The 15,722-nt window shown below is 33.7% G+C and overlaps 1 protein-coding gene across 5 annotated transcripts in view; it reads right to left on the minus strand.

Moving 5' to 3' along the window:
* The window catches only part of LOC132907625 (rho guanine nucleotide exchange factor 11), a 33,753-nt gene that overhangs the window by 12,021 nt on the left and 6,010 nt on the right, over positions 1–15,722 (minus strand). For 3 of the 5 annotated variants that reach the window (XR_009658229.1, XM_060960885.1, XM_060960886.1), the window contains exons 3-17: positions 15,648–15,697; positions 15,368–15,425; positions 10,688–10,926; positions 10,356–10,577; positions 9,480–9,728; positions 8,530–8,811; positions 8,367–8,456; positions 8,157–8,270; positions 7,970–8,068; positions 7,801–7,893; positions 7,535–7,728; positions 7,155–7,444; positions 6,864–7,040; positions 6,641–6,694; positions 88–223 (exon numbers count right to left, since the gene is read on the minus strand). Coding sequence is in view for 4 of the 5 variants with exons in the window: in XM_060960885.1 (XP_060816868.1) it covers positions 88–223; positions 6,641–6,694; positions 6,864–7,040; positions 7,155–7,444; positions 7,535–7,728; positions 7,801–7,893; positions 7,970–8,068; positions 8,157–8,270; positions 8,367–8,456; positions 8,530–8,811; positions 9,480–9,728; positions 10,356–10,577; positions 10,688–10,926; positions 15,368–15,425; positions 15,648–15,697 (2,347 nt within the window). In the remaining variant the exon portion in view is untranslated. Of the gene's footprint in view, positions 1–87; positions 224–6,640; positions 6,695–6,863; positions 7,041–7,154; positions 7,445–7,534; positions 7,729–7,800; positions 7,894–7,969; positions 8,069–8,156; positions 8,271–8,366; positions 8,457–8,529; positions 8,812–9,479; positions 9,729–10,355; positions 10,578–10,687; positions 10,927–12,101; positions 12,305–15,367; positions 15,426–15,647; positions 15,698–15,722 lie in introns of those variants that run through there. The other 2 variants (XM_060960888.1, XM_060960887.1) reach the window with 2 other exon arrangements.

Consider the following 15,722-nt stretch of genomic DNA (forward strand, 5'->3'; position numbering starts at 1 on the left):
TTTATTATAGGGATCAATAGAACAGGGTTGAAGCAATTTAAAGAAAATGTTCTTTTTAGCAATCTCATGCAAGTATGAAGTGCATACATTTCAGAAATATCTTCCCGCGAAGAAGGATTGTCCATACTATCGGCGTGATCGGAGGCTCCGCTGTAAGCGGAAATGCGTCCTCTTTCGCTACTACTACGCGTGTTTCCGGCTATGACGCCCCCGCGATGTTCTCCTAAAAACATGAAATAAACGAACGTATTCATTAATTATTTCAATATCTGTACTAGTCTAATACACTAATTTGGCTAATCGCCGATAAATATATTTTCAATTTTAATTTACTTATATTCAATCAACTTTGTTTTATATAGATTACTTTTCCTATACATGATGTTTATAGGATATCAAAGACTCTTTTAGACTTTTCAGTATAATTTGAATATAGCGTTAGAAGAATCGATTGTAGTTTTCAATACGCGTTTATTGTATCTTCCGTTTTTGTTAAGAAATGAAAGAATTTAACAGAATAAAAAAGTCGTAGTGTAACAGAATCGGTGACACAGTATAGTTAAATTATTTTGATTCGCATGAATGCACCATAAAAAAAGCCATCGCAGGTGTGTTACAAGCGAACCTATCGATTTTCGATACTATACTTCTGTACGCTTACTTTTCCTTCTTGGATATACTGTTCTTTTAAAATGCATTAAATTTATAAACAGTGCTTTAAAAATACAAATGGATCTCTAAATACTCATTGTTATTATAGCAATTTCTCCAACTTGTAAAATTTACACAAATCTATTATAATAAATGTATTAAGTATAAATTAAAAAAAAGAAAAAAAGAAACGTAATTGAATTTAACGTGCATGTTACTTGAAGAATCGATTAGAGACAATCATGATAATTAGACAAGGTCGCTGTTCTTCGTTTTTTTTTTTTTTTCTTCAAATTAGAGTATGTCGAATATAAAGATATGACTAATTTTGTCCAGAAATTCTACATAATAATACGAAAGAGTCTTCCTATCGCAGCGATAATGGAAATGAAACGAATATTTCGATTTAACTCATCTATTTGATGCCAGCAAGCATCAAATTAACACGGTCCATGATGTCTGGCATTTCTCCAACTATCCAGTCTTATGTGGAGGCTTATCAGGTAAGGAATGCGGTTCAGGGTAAAAGCAGATCATGAGAGCGTGTGCGGGAGGGTGGTTACATTTAATCTCCAGCTAAGCAAATACACAAATCAAAACCGATTTATTACGTCAATAAAATACCGTAAATCGATCAAAGGAACATAATTCTAACGTAATTCTCTAACTATAGACAACATACAATCAGCTAAATTAAATAGGTATTTTTGAACTGACGAAATACACGAGTGTATAGTATTATATCCGTCTATGATCGCCGATTTAAAATTCTTCATAGAAAATTTCGCATTCGTTCCGTTCAAAGAAAACTAAGCAATTATTCGATAATAAGTAAATTATTTTGCCACAGCTGTCACTCACTAAATTAATATCCAACAATATGAATTTAACTAACGTTTGTCACAATTCCTTCCCTAAATTATTTGGAAGATCAAGTGGACAATGATTAAGCATCGCTAACCCCGTGAAGTTTGAAGATCGAGGAAGGAGGTCAAATAATCCGAGTGAAATCGTAATATCATCAAAGACCACCGATGTCAGCATTTCGCTGACTGGAAAAAAGTTAAATGGCTAAATAAATATCCAATGAAGGCTCGGTACCGCCTAAAAATACCATCGTAAAAAAGTTGGTGTTCTTGAACCCCGTAAGCAGACAGATAGTTATAGATCAGCAGGGGTAGGTATGCTGAGGGGATGCAACGAAGGAAAAGCTTAAGTCTCAAGTATTTTTAGATAAGGCGATGTAGGCGCGTGTCGCAGAGGCCGGAAATCGTTTTGTGGGCCCCTCCTTCCCGTTTTCTTGTTCGTTGTTGTCGTTGCCGTCTGCGTTCGTGCCGCGCAAGATCTATCTTATTTTCTTTCCTCTCGTTTCAACGCATACTTGCCACATAGTTACAGCAAATAACAATCATCATTCAAATAAAGTCACTCAGTCAGAAATGAAAACTAGCGATCCAACTATCGGGAAATCTTTTTCATACGAAACAATTTTTCATACCTTAGAAATCTTTAAAATCTGTTTTTACATGCAAATTATTTAATTATTATATTAATAACATATCATATATTGCCATTTGGATTTGAGATAGAGAAAAGAAAGAAAGTGTCTTTACCATACAGAATTAACCAGTTTTGTAAAAACAATACTTAAATATATGACCTCTGTTTTGTACTCTGCATTTTATATACAAGTCACGGTCACATCTTGATATTTGCTTCGAACTATTTTAGATATTTCATCATAACAATTATCAATGTATTATATTTAATACAGGACCAAAATACTCGTATCTTTATATAAGCTTAAAATACTTTTCTGTAATATTCCAAAGTTCATCCTTAACTACGTGAATACTTATAGTTTGCATCACAGTATGATTACAGTAATTATGTCTGTATATACTCAATACAGAACGATGAAATTTATATTAATGAAAGAGTGAATTCAAAGGTTGAAATGTTTCTTTACGAGGAAGAAATCCATGTTTTTCTTCAATGAAATCACGAAGAAGCATGTATAGGTGCAAAAAATAAACAATTCGTCTACATGACTGCGTGCGATTTCCAGTACATTCTGGTCTAATTTTGTCTAGACACGTAGTATTTGTATAGTCGCAAGGTTCCGTTCATGAGATATCTGCCGGAGAAAAGCTATAGATGACGACAAAATCGCCACCCATATCATCTTCAATGTTGGCTTTATAGATGAAAATTTATGAACGTATCTGACAAGCAACACGCGGCAAGAATTTCTACTGAGTGGCTTGTTAAAGCTTCGCAATTCCTGTTTTTAACTTCTACGACTCTGCCGGAAACATTCCTACGCGCCAGAGAAACATTCCCTTCCAAAAGTTCACAACTTTCAATGTTACTAATAAAAATTTGATCAATCAGAGTTTACCATTGCCGTACAAATCAAAACTTTTAGAACGTATCCAATTTTATGAAAATTTGCAAAGATCGATAAGTAACCAAACAAATTGAGTCTGTTCAAAAATATCGCGAATCAAATTTATAGAAGTAGTTACAAGACTCGAAGAAATACTTCAAATTTGATTTTCGATTTTATATTGATCTTCTTGGTTGATTTCTGATTTTTCGTTTTTCACATTCATCCGATACATTTATTTGGCAGACGCGAAAGACAAAACGAGAACTGTTGAAACAAACCTGTCTCTTCCTCTACACCAGTAATTTCCTTCAAACCGGTGTCGTCAGGCTTGCTCGAAGAATCAGTCTCATCGTAGAATGCACTATCGTTCACGTTTTCACAACACGTTGATACATTTAGACGATCCAAACCAACGATCAAAGTTGTTTCTATAATTTTGCTCGGTTCGCGTGTCTTTCTCACAGCGGCAAAAGTCTCCCAAACTTTACCGGCAAGCGAGCCTTTGCTCATGTGTGGCACCACGGTTCTCTGCTTGATCGTTTTCAGCTTCGTTTTCTTTGCAACTTTGTCTTTGCTTACTTTTTCGCGCACCACTGTCGAACCTAATCCGATTGATATATTTTTCTAACGTTTCTCGCGAATCCAAACATTCATTACAGAATCCATTTGAAATTCGAAGAATCTCCATTCGTGTTTAGTAGATACGTTATTATTTAATTAATTATTTCAAAAACTGATTCTGAGAACTGCGATTCCTTGCAATAGTTTATGAATCATAATGTGAAACACAACATACGCTAAAAAATTACAAGTTACAACTTCTCATAATCAAATATTAAATAGTAAACTTCTATATTGATAAATTCTATTCACATCGGTATAATTAGTTTCCATTCCTAAATTAATTTATCGCTACAATCTTTAACAATAGTATTCACGTAAAAATACGTATCAGCACAAACTTTACTGTTTCAGTAATCTCCGTATTTCCTCATGAACGTTCCGATAACGATATCGAAACGACGATAATGAAAACCAGAATGTTTAGTCACTAGCATCACGTAATTATTAAAAAGAAGAAAAAATATAATAAAACGCGCCGCCTAGAGGAGGCTCTTCGATCCAAATGAATTATTAGATATTCACGCCATCTTTACCGTCACCCTTCAGCTTCCGATTGAATCTGTTCCTGCATCTTCCCGAGGAAAGCCTGAAGCTAGCAAAGCCAGCGATCAGGGGCGAGGGGTTGGTGGTCGTTGGGTAAGGGTTGCAGTCCGGTTCCCCCTCCAAGGGATCGCGCAACTGTTGCACCTCGACCATGTGCACACCTCGATGTTTCACCACCGAGAAAATAATAATCGGGGTGTTTTCTCTACTTCTCGCGGCAACAACCGAGCTGACACTAATTTCCCTTGAAGCCGCTCTCGCTTCTTTTCCTCGGAGGCTGCCGTTGGTTTCCGGTTAGACCCCACCAGGCCGCCCTCCGCTCGTTTTACAACTACGTTCACGCGTAAGTGTATTCACGAATGTACAGGGTGTGCGTGTGATTCTGATTTTCAAATCCCTCCAACCTAACCCTCGGGGAATATCAAGGACGATCTTCACGTTCAAGATATTGATGTACTTAAAGTCTCTCTTAAAGGGTAGCTCTCTCTTGCTCAACTTTTCTTCTGTTACCTCTTACAGCGCCGAGAGATAGTACTTGCCAGACCCCAGCTTTATTTTATTTGTTTACGTTGTTTGTTACGAGCGTAGGAACGTTAATGAGAAAAGTGATCGCTGTGGAATTTTTTGTGGCTTGTTGAGGCCCTTTTTCGTAATTTTGTATATGTAGTCAGTTTTATGAATGGATACTTTTGAGAAATTTGCGGATTCGTATTTAACAGAGAATAGATTGTGATAACATGTACAAGGTTCTCCAAATATTATAAAATTCTTGAAAATTAATATAAACAGTAAGAAAACAATAAGTGAGCAAGTTAATAAAATGATAATTGAACTGTTACAAGTGTAACTCGTTTAATTTATGTGTGCAACTCAGAAAACTTACAACAGAAAGTTTTTGTAAGATAGTTATACGTATTATCTTTAAGCAAACAGCAAATTGCTTATACACCCTGTATATAAATATAAATCTATGTGGTTGTGATTCTAGGCCTCTTTCCGTGGTTTCCTCTCTCCTCTGTTCTTCCTTCCTTCCTCTTCTCTTTTATAAATTCAGTAGAAAAGAGCGCAGTGCACAACCAACACAATTCGTTTTGCAAAACTTCCTTATCGGACAACGCGATTATTGTAACAACGAAACTTGATAAAAACCTACACTCCGTCTCAAACATATGAAATATCGATTATGTACTTTAACATTGACACTCTTCTCTTTAATTTTTTGTTTTGAACGATTGTACAAATATTAAAGAACACGAAAATATTGTTATTAATATGCATAACATTACATAAAATAATTACTACTTTCGATAGAATCGTCACTAGAAACGTGGAATAATCCTTAATATTTTTGTAGCGAATCGATGTATTTTTACAAAACTTGCATATATTCACGAAAACGTTTTATCACGCCAACACACTATCAATTTAAAAGGCTGAGGAGAGGATGTCGATAAAGAATCATCGAGGGTCGTGACAAACAATTTTCAACGAATCTTTCAAATGGGAATTTTTGCACAACTAACTTCTTTACACTTCTTTCACCATTGGCGATATGCTTTAAACTATTTTTTAATGAAAGAGAATGAGAGTTATCATTAATTTACAATAAATGTTAAGTGCTCCCGACGAGACAAACAATCGTAACAATGGCTGACGTGTGACCTACGTTCGTCAAGGAACGCCTCATTCGAAATGAAGACAGTAAACTACGAGATAACGGATAACATTAACAAAAAGGAAGAAAAATATATAGGAATCACACTTACATAGTCAAACAAGCATACGTAATTGAAGTTGCAACGACAGTATGATGTACAACAAAACATTGCGAATTGATATAGATATTATCGTCATGGAAAATGTATGTTTAACGAAAAGTTGAATTTATTTGTACTTTGTCACTCTGAACAAAGTACGTATACTTGTATTTGGCAGCACAAAATTATTTATGGTGCATTGTGTGCGGTGCAAAATATAGATTTTGTTTTGAGAAATGCACTAAAATTAATAGCATTTGGCAAGTTATCACGCTATGTAACGAATGAACTGGTTAATATAGACATATTCTTATTTTATATATAATATGAAAAAAAAAGATTTATTGTCGATTTTCCATTAATTAATAAATTTGACTATCATGAGATTTAAAAAATTTTAGTATATCATTATATATTTAAAAATAAAGCAATAAATATGTTATTGTATACTACGAGATATAAAATATCAAAATTTATTTCCTTTGATTGGAACAAAATATAGCTACGAAAACTTTGTAGACAACAAACAATAAATGATTAAACAATAAATCATAACGTTAACGCAACGGCGTATGTAATTACAAATACCATTGTTTTATACGATTACTGCAGTTAAAAGTATATTTTTCCAATATTATTTCATTTAATAGTTTAATGCAAGTAGCAAACTTACCATTTTCGCCATCAGTCAATGTACCAGTATCTTCTTCGCTCCTTTTAATCTTGTCTGTAACAATAAAATATCCTATATTATAAAAATAAACTATTAAAAAACAAAGAAGCCTACAGAATTCACATTTGTACATTTTATTTACGATATACGTATACATAGAAGGGAAGAAGTACAATAAATATTTCTAAGTCATAGAGTGTAATGTAAAATTCGAATTATTTACCATGAAGCATGTGATTTTGAGGATGATGATGGTGTGATGATGGTGGTTTCCTTTCAGGCCTGATACGCTCCATCAATTTGCTTATACGATCATTGCCTCTTTCTTTTCTAACCAATGGTCCAGGACAATTTTCTTCTACTACTCGAACACATTGACGATGAACACTTAGAGAACAATCTGTAACAAAATGGAAAAGTTGCTTCAACTTTTAACTGTGTCGATATTCACACGTAATCTCAAATTTATATTTTCTAATTTTTAATTTAGTAATATCTATATAAATTTACACACCACTACATAAATATCCTTGAGGTCCAATTCCACCAATGATAAGTTGACAATGATTACAATAAGTAATAGTAAAGTATTGATGAGCTACAAAATGATGACCTCTGATTGTCATTTTTCTTGTTTTTCCTGTAAGCAGGCGGGCTTTGAGATTTGACTTATCTTTTGCGACAAAAGTAGGTACTCGGTCAAGTGATACTGGTCGAACTTGAAAAATTTTTGTTAATATTGTTGCTAAACCAGCTGCTGTTGTGAATTGTCGCAAATCTACGTGTTCTTTTTCAATATCTTCTCTGAAACATTATATAAGTAATAATGTAAAGCTATATACCATGATATGTTAAGAATTAAAACTATATATATTTTTTTGTTAATGAACTTACAAATAAGGCTCCATTTTGGGTAAGAGGTATGTTTCTATGATTTTTGTTTCTCGCGTTTTATCAGATGCACTTTCATCCAACTGAGCGTCGCTTGGACCAAATAACGTACCTAATCCAGCAGTTCTCTTTTGTTGAAAGTCTGCAAGTTGCTCGTTTAGCTCTTCTTTTGCACGTGTACGAGCTTTCCAAAATATCTGCCAAGAATACAATATTTTATATAATCATATCCAGCAAACGATGCGTATATACTTTTGCATAACACATACTTTTCGTAGAATCTCTTCCTTATCAGATTCCTTTAAAAGAACGTCGTCTATTTCATGTGCTACATTTTCGTCTACATTATGCAGACGGAGAGGCTATATATAAAACAGTTTTGAGTTAAATACGATCCCCATATATTCAAGAGAAAAAGATCTTTTTCAAATAACTTACTGCACCAGGTACTAAAAAACTAGAATGAATTTCATATGCCCACTTCCTCATTTCTTTTGCATTGCCTTCTTTGTACAGATCCGTTACTAAGTAGAACAACTAAAATAATATGAATAATTTAAAATGACTTTGGGTAATAAAATTCAATATTCGAAGACATCACCGCTATATATCACGTAATACTTACCAGACTGGAGGGATCACTGTTTGACAAAACATAATTAATAAATACAGCAAGGTGTGCATGATGTCCCCATAATCGAGACAAAGATTTGAATGGTCCATGATCTTCTAACTGTCCCTATAACGACAATTAACATAGCAATTATGAACCCATATGAATGATTTCATTTAAAATTAAAAACAAAGAACTATATATAAAATTTATAAAACTTACAACTTCTTGATCACTCATATCATCATCTTCCATTGACATAATTGGCTGCTGTAATATTGGCAGTCCAGGAATGCCTTCATTTAATATTGTCTAAAGAAAGAAAAATACATGGGTAAGTGTCACAGATTATTTAAGGAACTCAGCTTTTTGATTGAAAACTTACATCATTAATAGTAGAACTGGAGGTATCATTTCCTGGACTAGCAACTGGATATGGTGGAGGTGGAGTTCCTGGAGGAGTGATATGAGGTAATTCATCTATATCAATGTCACTATGCCTTACATGTCTTGGAGGAGAAAGATCATTCATTGACTCTGATGCTATTAAACGTCTACTAGCTTCTGATGGAGAAATAGTTGTTGTTCCCAATTGTTCTGGACTGGATTTCGTTCGTTGATGTTTATTAAGTGAATTTGAGGAACCCAAGTTTGCACCCTGTGAAAGCTATAAGGAAATTAAATACTTATTTATTAAATAATAGATAGTCAGAACATTATATCAGTAAATTAAATACAAGAATAAACTAGAAAATTGTGTGATTCATTATGCAGAAATACTATAAAATTGTACTATATGCATTTCATACCACACACCATAAGAATTGCTAAACACTGCAATCACAGTAAATGAAATAAAACATATACTTAACAGACAATGTTTAAAGGTACATACTGCATAACCATAAATTTTTCTTAGATCACATAAAGTATATTTCAGTACATATCACAAACATACTTAAAATACATTACTTAATAAAATATATTACTCAAGCAACACTTCAATGAACAAGCACAGTTTCTGAAATGTAATATTTGTCATAAGTTTTTGGTGGAACTACACATAAGGCATTTGCAAAAGAAGCAAAACAAAGTATTATTATAACATAGGTACTTGATTATTATTTAACATAATTGTGATAAATGTATTAAATGATATGAAATTTAATAGGAATGATATTTATAAAATATATTTTAAAATATAAAAGTATAAATTGTCCAATATATAAATATCTGTTAAAGGTATTCACATTGTGATTCTTTGGTACTTCTCTTTTACCATGCATACATTGATATAAATTATTTATTTAATGACTTAGCGATTAGACTACTTACAGAGTTAGGTATGCCATGACTGGTGGTTGAGGGCGTTAAATGAGTCAACAGATGACGCTCCAGCTCCAACTGGGCTACGTGGTGCGTATTTGTAGTAGGCGGAGGTCTGGGAGGCAATGGTGGCGGAGACAGGCTTTGCATGGACAAGGATTTACGAGATGGTAGAGGCGGTGGTACATCACCACTGCTACTACTCAAGGGTGAATAATAACCCGGGGAACACGAGGTGTTTGTTACCAACGAGCAAAGCTGTAAGACACAACAAAAGCTGGTTAGATAAAGTTAGCAAAAGCTTAAATACATCCCTATATGGCTGCATTTGAAAATTTAAATTGTAATACAAGCACACATTGTATAAAAGTTGTATTTATACAGCTCAAAAAATATACGTATAAAAGCAGAATGTAGGTTTTGTTATTTCTTGTTGTTTACCATAATATACTGTAAGCTATTAATAAATATATCAAAGATTACCGAACTACTATAATAATCAATGATTAAACTTATATTCATACTCTCATCATTATGCTTTCCATTCATAAAAATAAACATCTCAATAATATCATGCCGAGCAACTATTTAATACACTGAATAGCATAAACTGGAACTGTCAAACACTGACATAAAAGCAAGACACAATAAAATATATAGGGACATAAGAAATGTTAATGAATGTAAGCGTTAAAACGAATTCACGTCTTTATGAATAAGATTATGAATAATAACATAATATTTATGATGTAGTATATGTATGAACAATGAACAATTATAGTTTACTGGTATAAAATTAATGCAGGATATTAATGCAATAATTAGAAATTTTCAAAGTAACTTGAACGTATTATTAAAGCATACCATAAAATTAAAAAACCATACCTGTTCATTGGTTGTAATAGCAGCTAGCTGGTCCTGCAGAGTGCGTACCCTCCTTTCGGCGCCCGCTAGTTCTGTTTGTCGTGCTACAATATTAACATTACTACTACCAGTACTAGCTTTCGCGAGTTCGCTGCGAAGCTTATCAACGTAACTTTGTTCTTTCTCCAACATAAGCTGGAATGTATGAACGCGCTGAGTTTCCAATTGCCGTTTTTTCTCATGCTAAAATATAAGAAAAGGATTTGTATTATATTATACTTTTATTATATTAAAAAGCTATTAAATCCAATTTATAAATCCCTTCGTAAATAAAGCAAAAAATATCGACTTACATCAACGGGTTGAGGTCCCGTAATACGTGCGTTACATGGTGCACCGGTCGCTGGAGCAGTCGACGCCCTGAGTAAGGAAGTCGCCGGTTGCGAGGGTGATACCATCGTGGTACCGGCTGATAAACTAACTGGTCGCTGGTGTCCACCCGCCAAACCAACTTGCAGCCCTGTGGCCGTCGTTGTCGCGCTATTCGTTGCAACTGGCTTCTGCTGTACCGTCAGTACCACCTGCGTCGAAGCTGCAACAAGGGTTCAAGGACGATGATTAGTCACCTTTCGCATACCTTCGCCGGTCCTTCCCCCGCGTTTGACCCTCCACCTTTCTTTTGAGAGTTGCTCGAACAGTCAGTACTTGTATTTTCTTTTACAACAATTTAGATTCCTCTTGATTACTAAATGTTTTCTATGGATGATCTGTGTACGCTAAATACCACGTAATTAGAAAAATTTGTCAATTGAAATCATCAGTAATATTGTACTGTACTGATTTTAAGATTTTGGCATGCCTTTATGCTTAATGTAAATTGCGTGTTTTTTTTTTATTATTATTTTTATGTATTTAATAAACGATCATGCGATCGTTGATACGCAATATCTGATAAGTAATCTGAAAAGTACAGGTCCTGTATACGATATTGCAACAACCAGATGTTCATTAAGAAATCGTGAAGTCATATAAAAAACTTCTAAGCAAAGAATTGGAAGTAATCTTGGTCGTGGCTATAATTCAAATATTCTTCAATGACTATATATATATACTTTGTAAAGGTAAAATTTATCGATGACAAATTTTCGATAGACCTAAAACTATTTATCCAGAGTATAAAAGAATTCCCATATCTCTTATCGGACAAAAGAAAATCGTAATAGTGAATAAAAATGTAAACACAATACATTTATCATAAATAGAATGTTTATATAGAACTAACTACAAATCTAGTCTCTGCTTACGCTGTCAATGACTCATTCCTATGCTCAGCTGAGACGTATGACGTCATTATATTTTTCTAATTCTGGAAATGCATATCCGTATCAGAAAATTAATTAACAAAACAGACATCAAAATCGCAAATCCGATATACAACTCCGCAACGACGGCTTGGATTTCGAAAACGTGAGTGTATCGTGATATCTCTTCCTCAAAGTTGTTGCCTAAACAAGCACTCCGAAAATATGCACAACTTGCCAAATATTTTCATTTTTATGGAATCAGAGAATATAAATATTACTCGAGGAACCTGCAACTCTACACAGTTTGTAACGGATGCAATTTCGTGTTTCTCTGATACGGAGGAATCACAAATGATCGTACGGGAAATAAGTAAAATTCCAACGAACAATAATCCGTGTCCTAACGGTAAAATTACATAATTGCGAACATGAACGTAAACGTTTCAAAAGAAGCTGAAAATACCAGAGTACGCTTTCGCACGAGCTTTCTTCCAAGCTTGCCTGAGGTCATACGTAGTTCGCGTCTTCATATAGATACACAACGTCGACGAGAACAAACACGTTCGAATCGGTAAATCGATCTTTCAATGAAATTTTCGTATCAACGATTCGGGGATGTACAGTTTCACGGAGAGATATCACGCGCATCGAGAGCCGTGTCGTCTGCAAAACTGCGTAAAACGATTGGCGATGACCGAGGCGATACGTGGAGCAGTAAAGACATTCGTACCGAGAAACTTGGCCCCAGGTACGTGTATTAATATGAATGACGAGATTCTTATGTTTACACGCGCGTATACGACTAATCCTCGATATATGACCAGATCTCGTCATTTGACTATATGCTATAACACCTCGGTAAACCCACTTTAATACTATAATTCGTTTTTGCAACGTAAAAATCTCGATAACTGGGAATTACTAGGAAATAGATCTACGGATGTTTTCCTATCGTAACGATGGAAATCTCCTACGTGTGTGTTTTGTTTTTCAGCAAAGCTTACTTTTTGTCTTTTATTACAAGGTATTGCTGTAGTTATTTTTAGTTTCAATTACTTTCCTAGACAATTTTTTATAGAAAACATTTCAAATGAATGAAGGTACGTTTTGTTTACGATAAGGAAATACATAATTTCCTTTTACACCTAATAATCAAATTTCTTAACCCAAGAACTTTAATCTATAAAATAAAAAAAAAGTTTATGATACAAGATTGGATTTTCTTCTTAAAAGATTAGAATTTTCCTGAAACTTTATATCTGGTAAAATTAAGATGATTTTTCTTTCCATTTTTCTGTATGATTGAATATTTGAAACGTCACTCTTTCTTTATCGAAATACAAATTAGCATAATGATTTGGAAAATCCCGAAGGAAAGATTGACTCAGCTGTAAATGGCAGTGATATAACGGTCAGTTAAGGATGTTCTCGTATTCTGCACATGAACGCCTTTCCTCATAAAACTATCTTTATTTATTTTCACAAGACAAAAGTTACTTCAACCAGTAAAACGTTCTAACACGGTTAATTCCTGTTAAAATACTCATACTAGTCTATACCCTGTTTGTACTCGGTAATTCTCACGCTGAACATCTGCAAGTTTTCTAATTTGCAAATCCAAATTATTTTACCGATACATCTTTAGAAGTGCGTTTATTACGCGGAAAAACTTCGCCAACTTTGGTATACTGTTATGACTTGGTATGTAAATGAGATTTTTATTGTAATTGTTGAAAAATGTTTGTGTTGAATCGATTTTAAATATTCATGAGTCTAGCGAAATCTGAATACGTGTAAGAGTTGCTGCCTTATGAAATGATTAAGTAGGACAGTTAGCGTACTTTGGAAAGTTATTAGATTTGGATACACAACACCATCTCACATTCAAAAAGTGTTAGATTACGCGACATATTGCATCCGGTTTCGAAATCTTTTACATGTTACAAACTCTTTTACAACTCTCTAATTATTTATTTTACTTTTCAATTATTAGCTAGCAATAATGATTACAGAGTGAATACAAACATACAAATGAACACAACTTAAAAGGAAAACTATTTGCTTTCTACACAAAGAAATTTATTTTACTCCAGTATCTCGAGAAACTAATCGCAACGTGATAAAATAAAAGGGAATAACGCAACCTGAAATAACTCTCGTTTCATTTCGTTCACGCGTTATGCTTGAAACGTAATAGAATTTTGTGGAATTACAGCACAGTTAAAACTACGATGGAAAAGACACGTTGATAGTCATTGTGTTGTACCTGAATTGTTAGGAGGAGGAAGATAGACTCTATGAACCAACCGTCACCGCTATAAACTCGCATGCTTACATCACTGGAAACGTCGCCACAGAAGCTTCGTTGACGTCGGTATATCCAAGATAAAATCACCGACAATCATTCGTGATCTTTATAAATGTCTCTTTTCTCAAATACAACAAACAAACTTAACTCTTTTTTTCGATTTTTTTTGTGATATATAAACGTTGGTCATGCGTCACTGCACTTGACAAATCTCTCTAGATACTTGCTTTAATTTATAGAAAAGACAGAGACAGATTGCTCGATGGAGTTTCGCATACTCAAACGTTGATTATCCTAACTACACGTAGAATGAACTTCCTTTCGGAAGCCTCCGCGCTTCCTTCTTTTTTTACGCAATTCTGTGATACAGCTTCAAATTAAATTGCATTGCCCGTTCAAATCGATGAGCTTTACGGATCAATTTCGATAAAAGCTTTCCAGACATGGAATATACCCCGACAGGTTTTGATCAAGCACCAGTTTGAGTATGGAAAAACAAAAAACATTGAAAAGCAATATGAGGTTTGACTCTACTTTTACTCGATTTCGCTTAATTGAACAGAGTTTTGTGAGAGCTAGAATAAATGAATCGTAATGTAATTCAATAAAATTAAATTGCAGTTTAATCTTGTTCAGAAAATCATTTATGTCAATAAGATATCAATTATTCTATAAACAGTTCTATTAGATATAAAACGATTTATTCAATTTACATTTCTTTTTTTTTAATATCTAATTAATATTCTAAATACAAGATGCTTTTATTATCTAAAAATAATTAACCATTTTACTCTTCTGTCTCAATTTGTCACTTTGAAGATAATTCTTTTAAAACGTAACGCCTAAGTACTTTACTACTTTTATAAAATACAGGTCAATGGCCTGGCCTATACTAAGCTAGATTGAATTATACGCACCCCTTGTGATGATCAACGACACATAAGAATACCTTAGAAAGTATGAACTACCCCATGTGTGTTTACATTATAAGTTTACTAGACTGACTACGTAAAAATGCTCAATCGACGGGAAAATCCTATCATGGAGAAAAAATGTTCTTCTCCTTTGTATTCGTGAGTATATAAAGGAAAACTAGAATAGGAAATAATATTGTTATTAATAAAATATTAAGCGATCAAATTTTGATTATATTAAACAATAAAAGATAATGAATATCATTTGGTACAAAACCAAGATCTTTCTATAATCTTTCTATAACGGAATTAATACTTTCCGCTATTGATAATGAAAAGTACTTTGAAACGTTTTAACATTTAGATAGTGTCCGATTCTATATGTCGGTCTCTTCACAGAGAAACATTTATTCCGTTTCGCTGCCAAATAACGTACCCACGTCTTGAAAATAAAAGAGAAAGAACAAAAAAGAGGTCGTAGAAAAGAAAGAAAGTATGTAAACTTACACTTTATGAGCTGTACAACATCCGTATGCGTGGACTGCATTACATTCACGCCGTTAACCTGGAAATACCAATCATGGTTATAAATAGTGAAAATATATCGTAGCAAATACACATTTTATAGACACAAGTAATTTAAATTCACACATGGTACGCATTTATTGATCGTTTAAATTTTCAAAAATAAATATTTCGGTTCATAATTTACATTTGATCGATAATTTCACAGGAAATATCTTAGTTAGTGTTACTTTGCGATAACGTAAATTCGAAATAGGCTCACCTTGATGATTTTGTCGCCCGCGTGAAGGCCAGCTCTCGCGGCTGCACCGCCTACAATATATCATTGTTGCTTTTA

The sequence above is a fragment of the Bombus pascuorum genome, chromosome 6 (assembly GCF_905332965.1).
Source record: "Bombus pascuorum chromosome 6, iyBomPasc1.1, whole genome shotgun sequence".
Lineage (NCBI taxonomy): Eukaryota > Metazoa > Arthropoda > Insecta > Hymenoptera > Apidae > Bombus > Bombus pascuorum.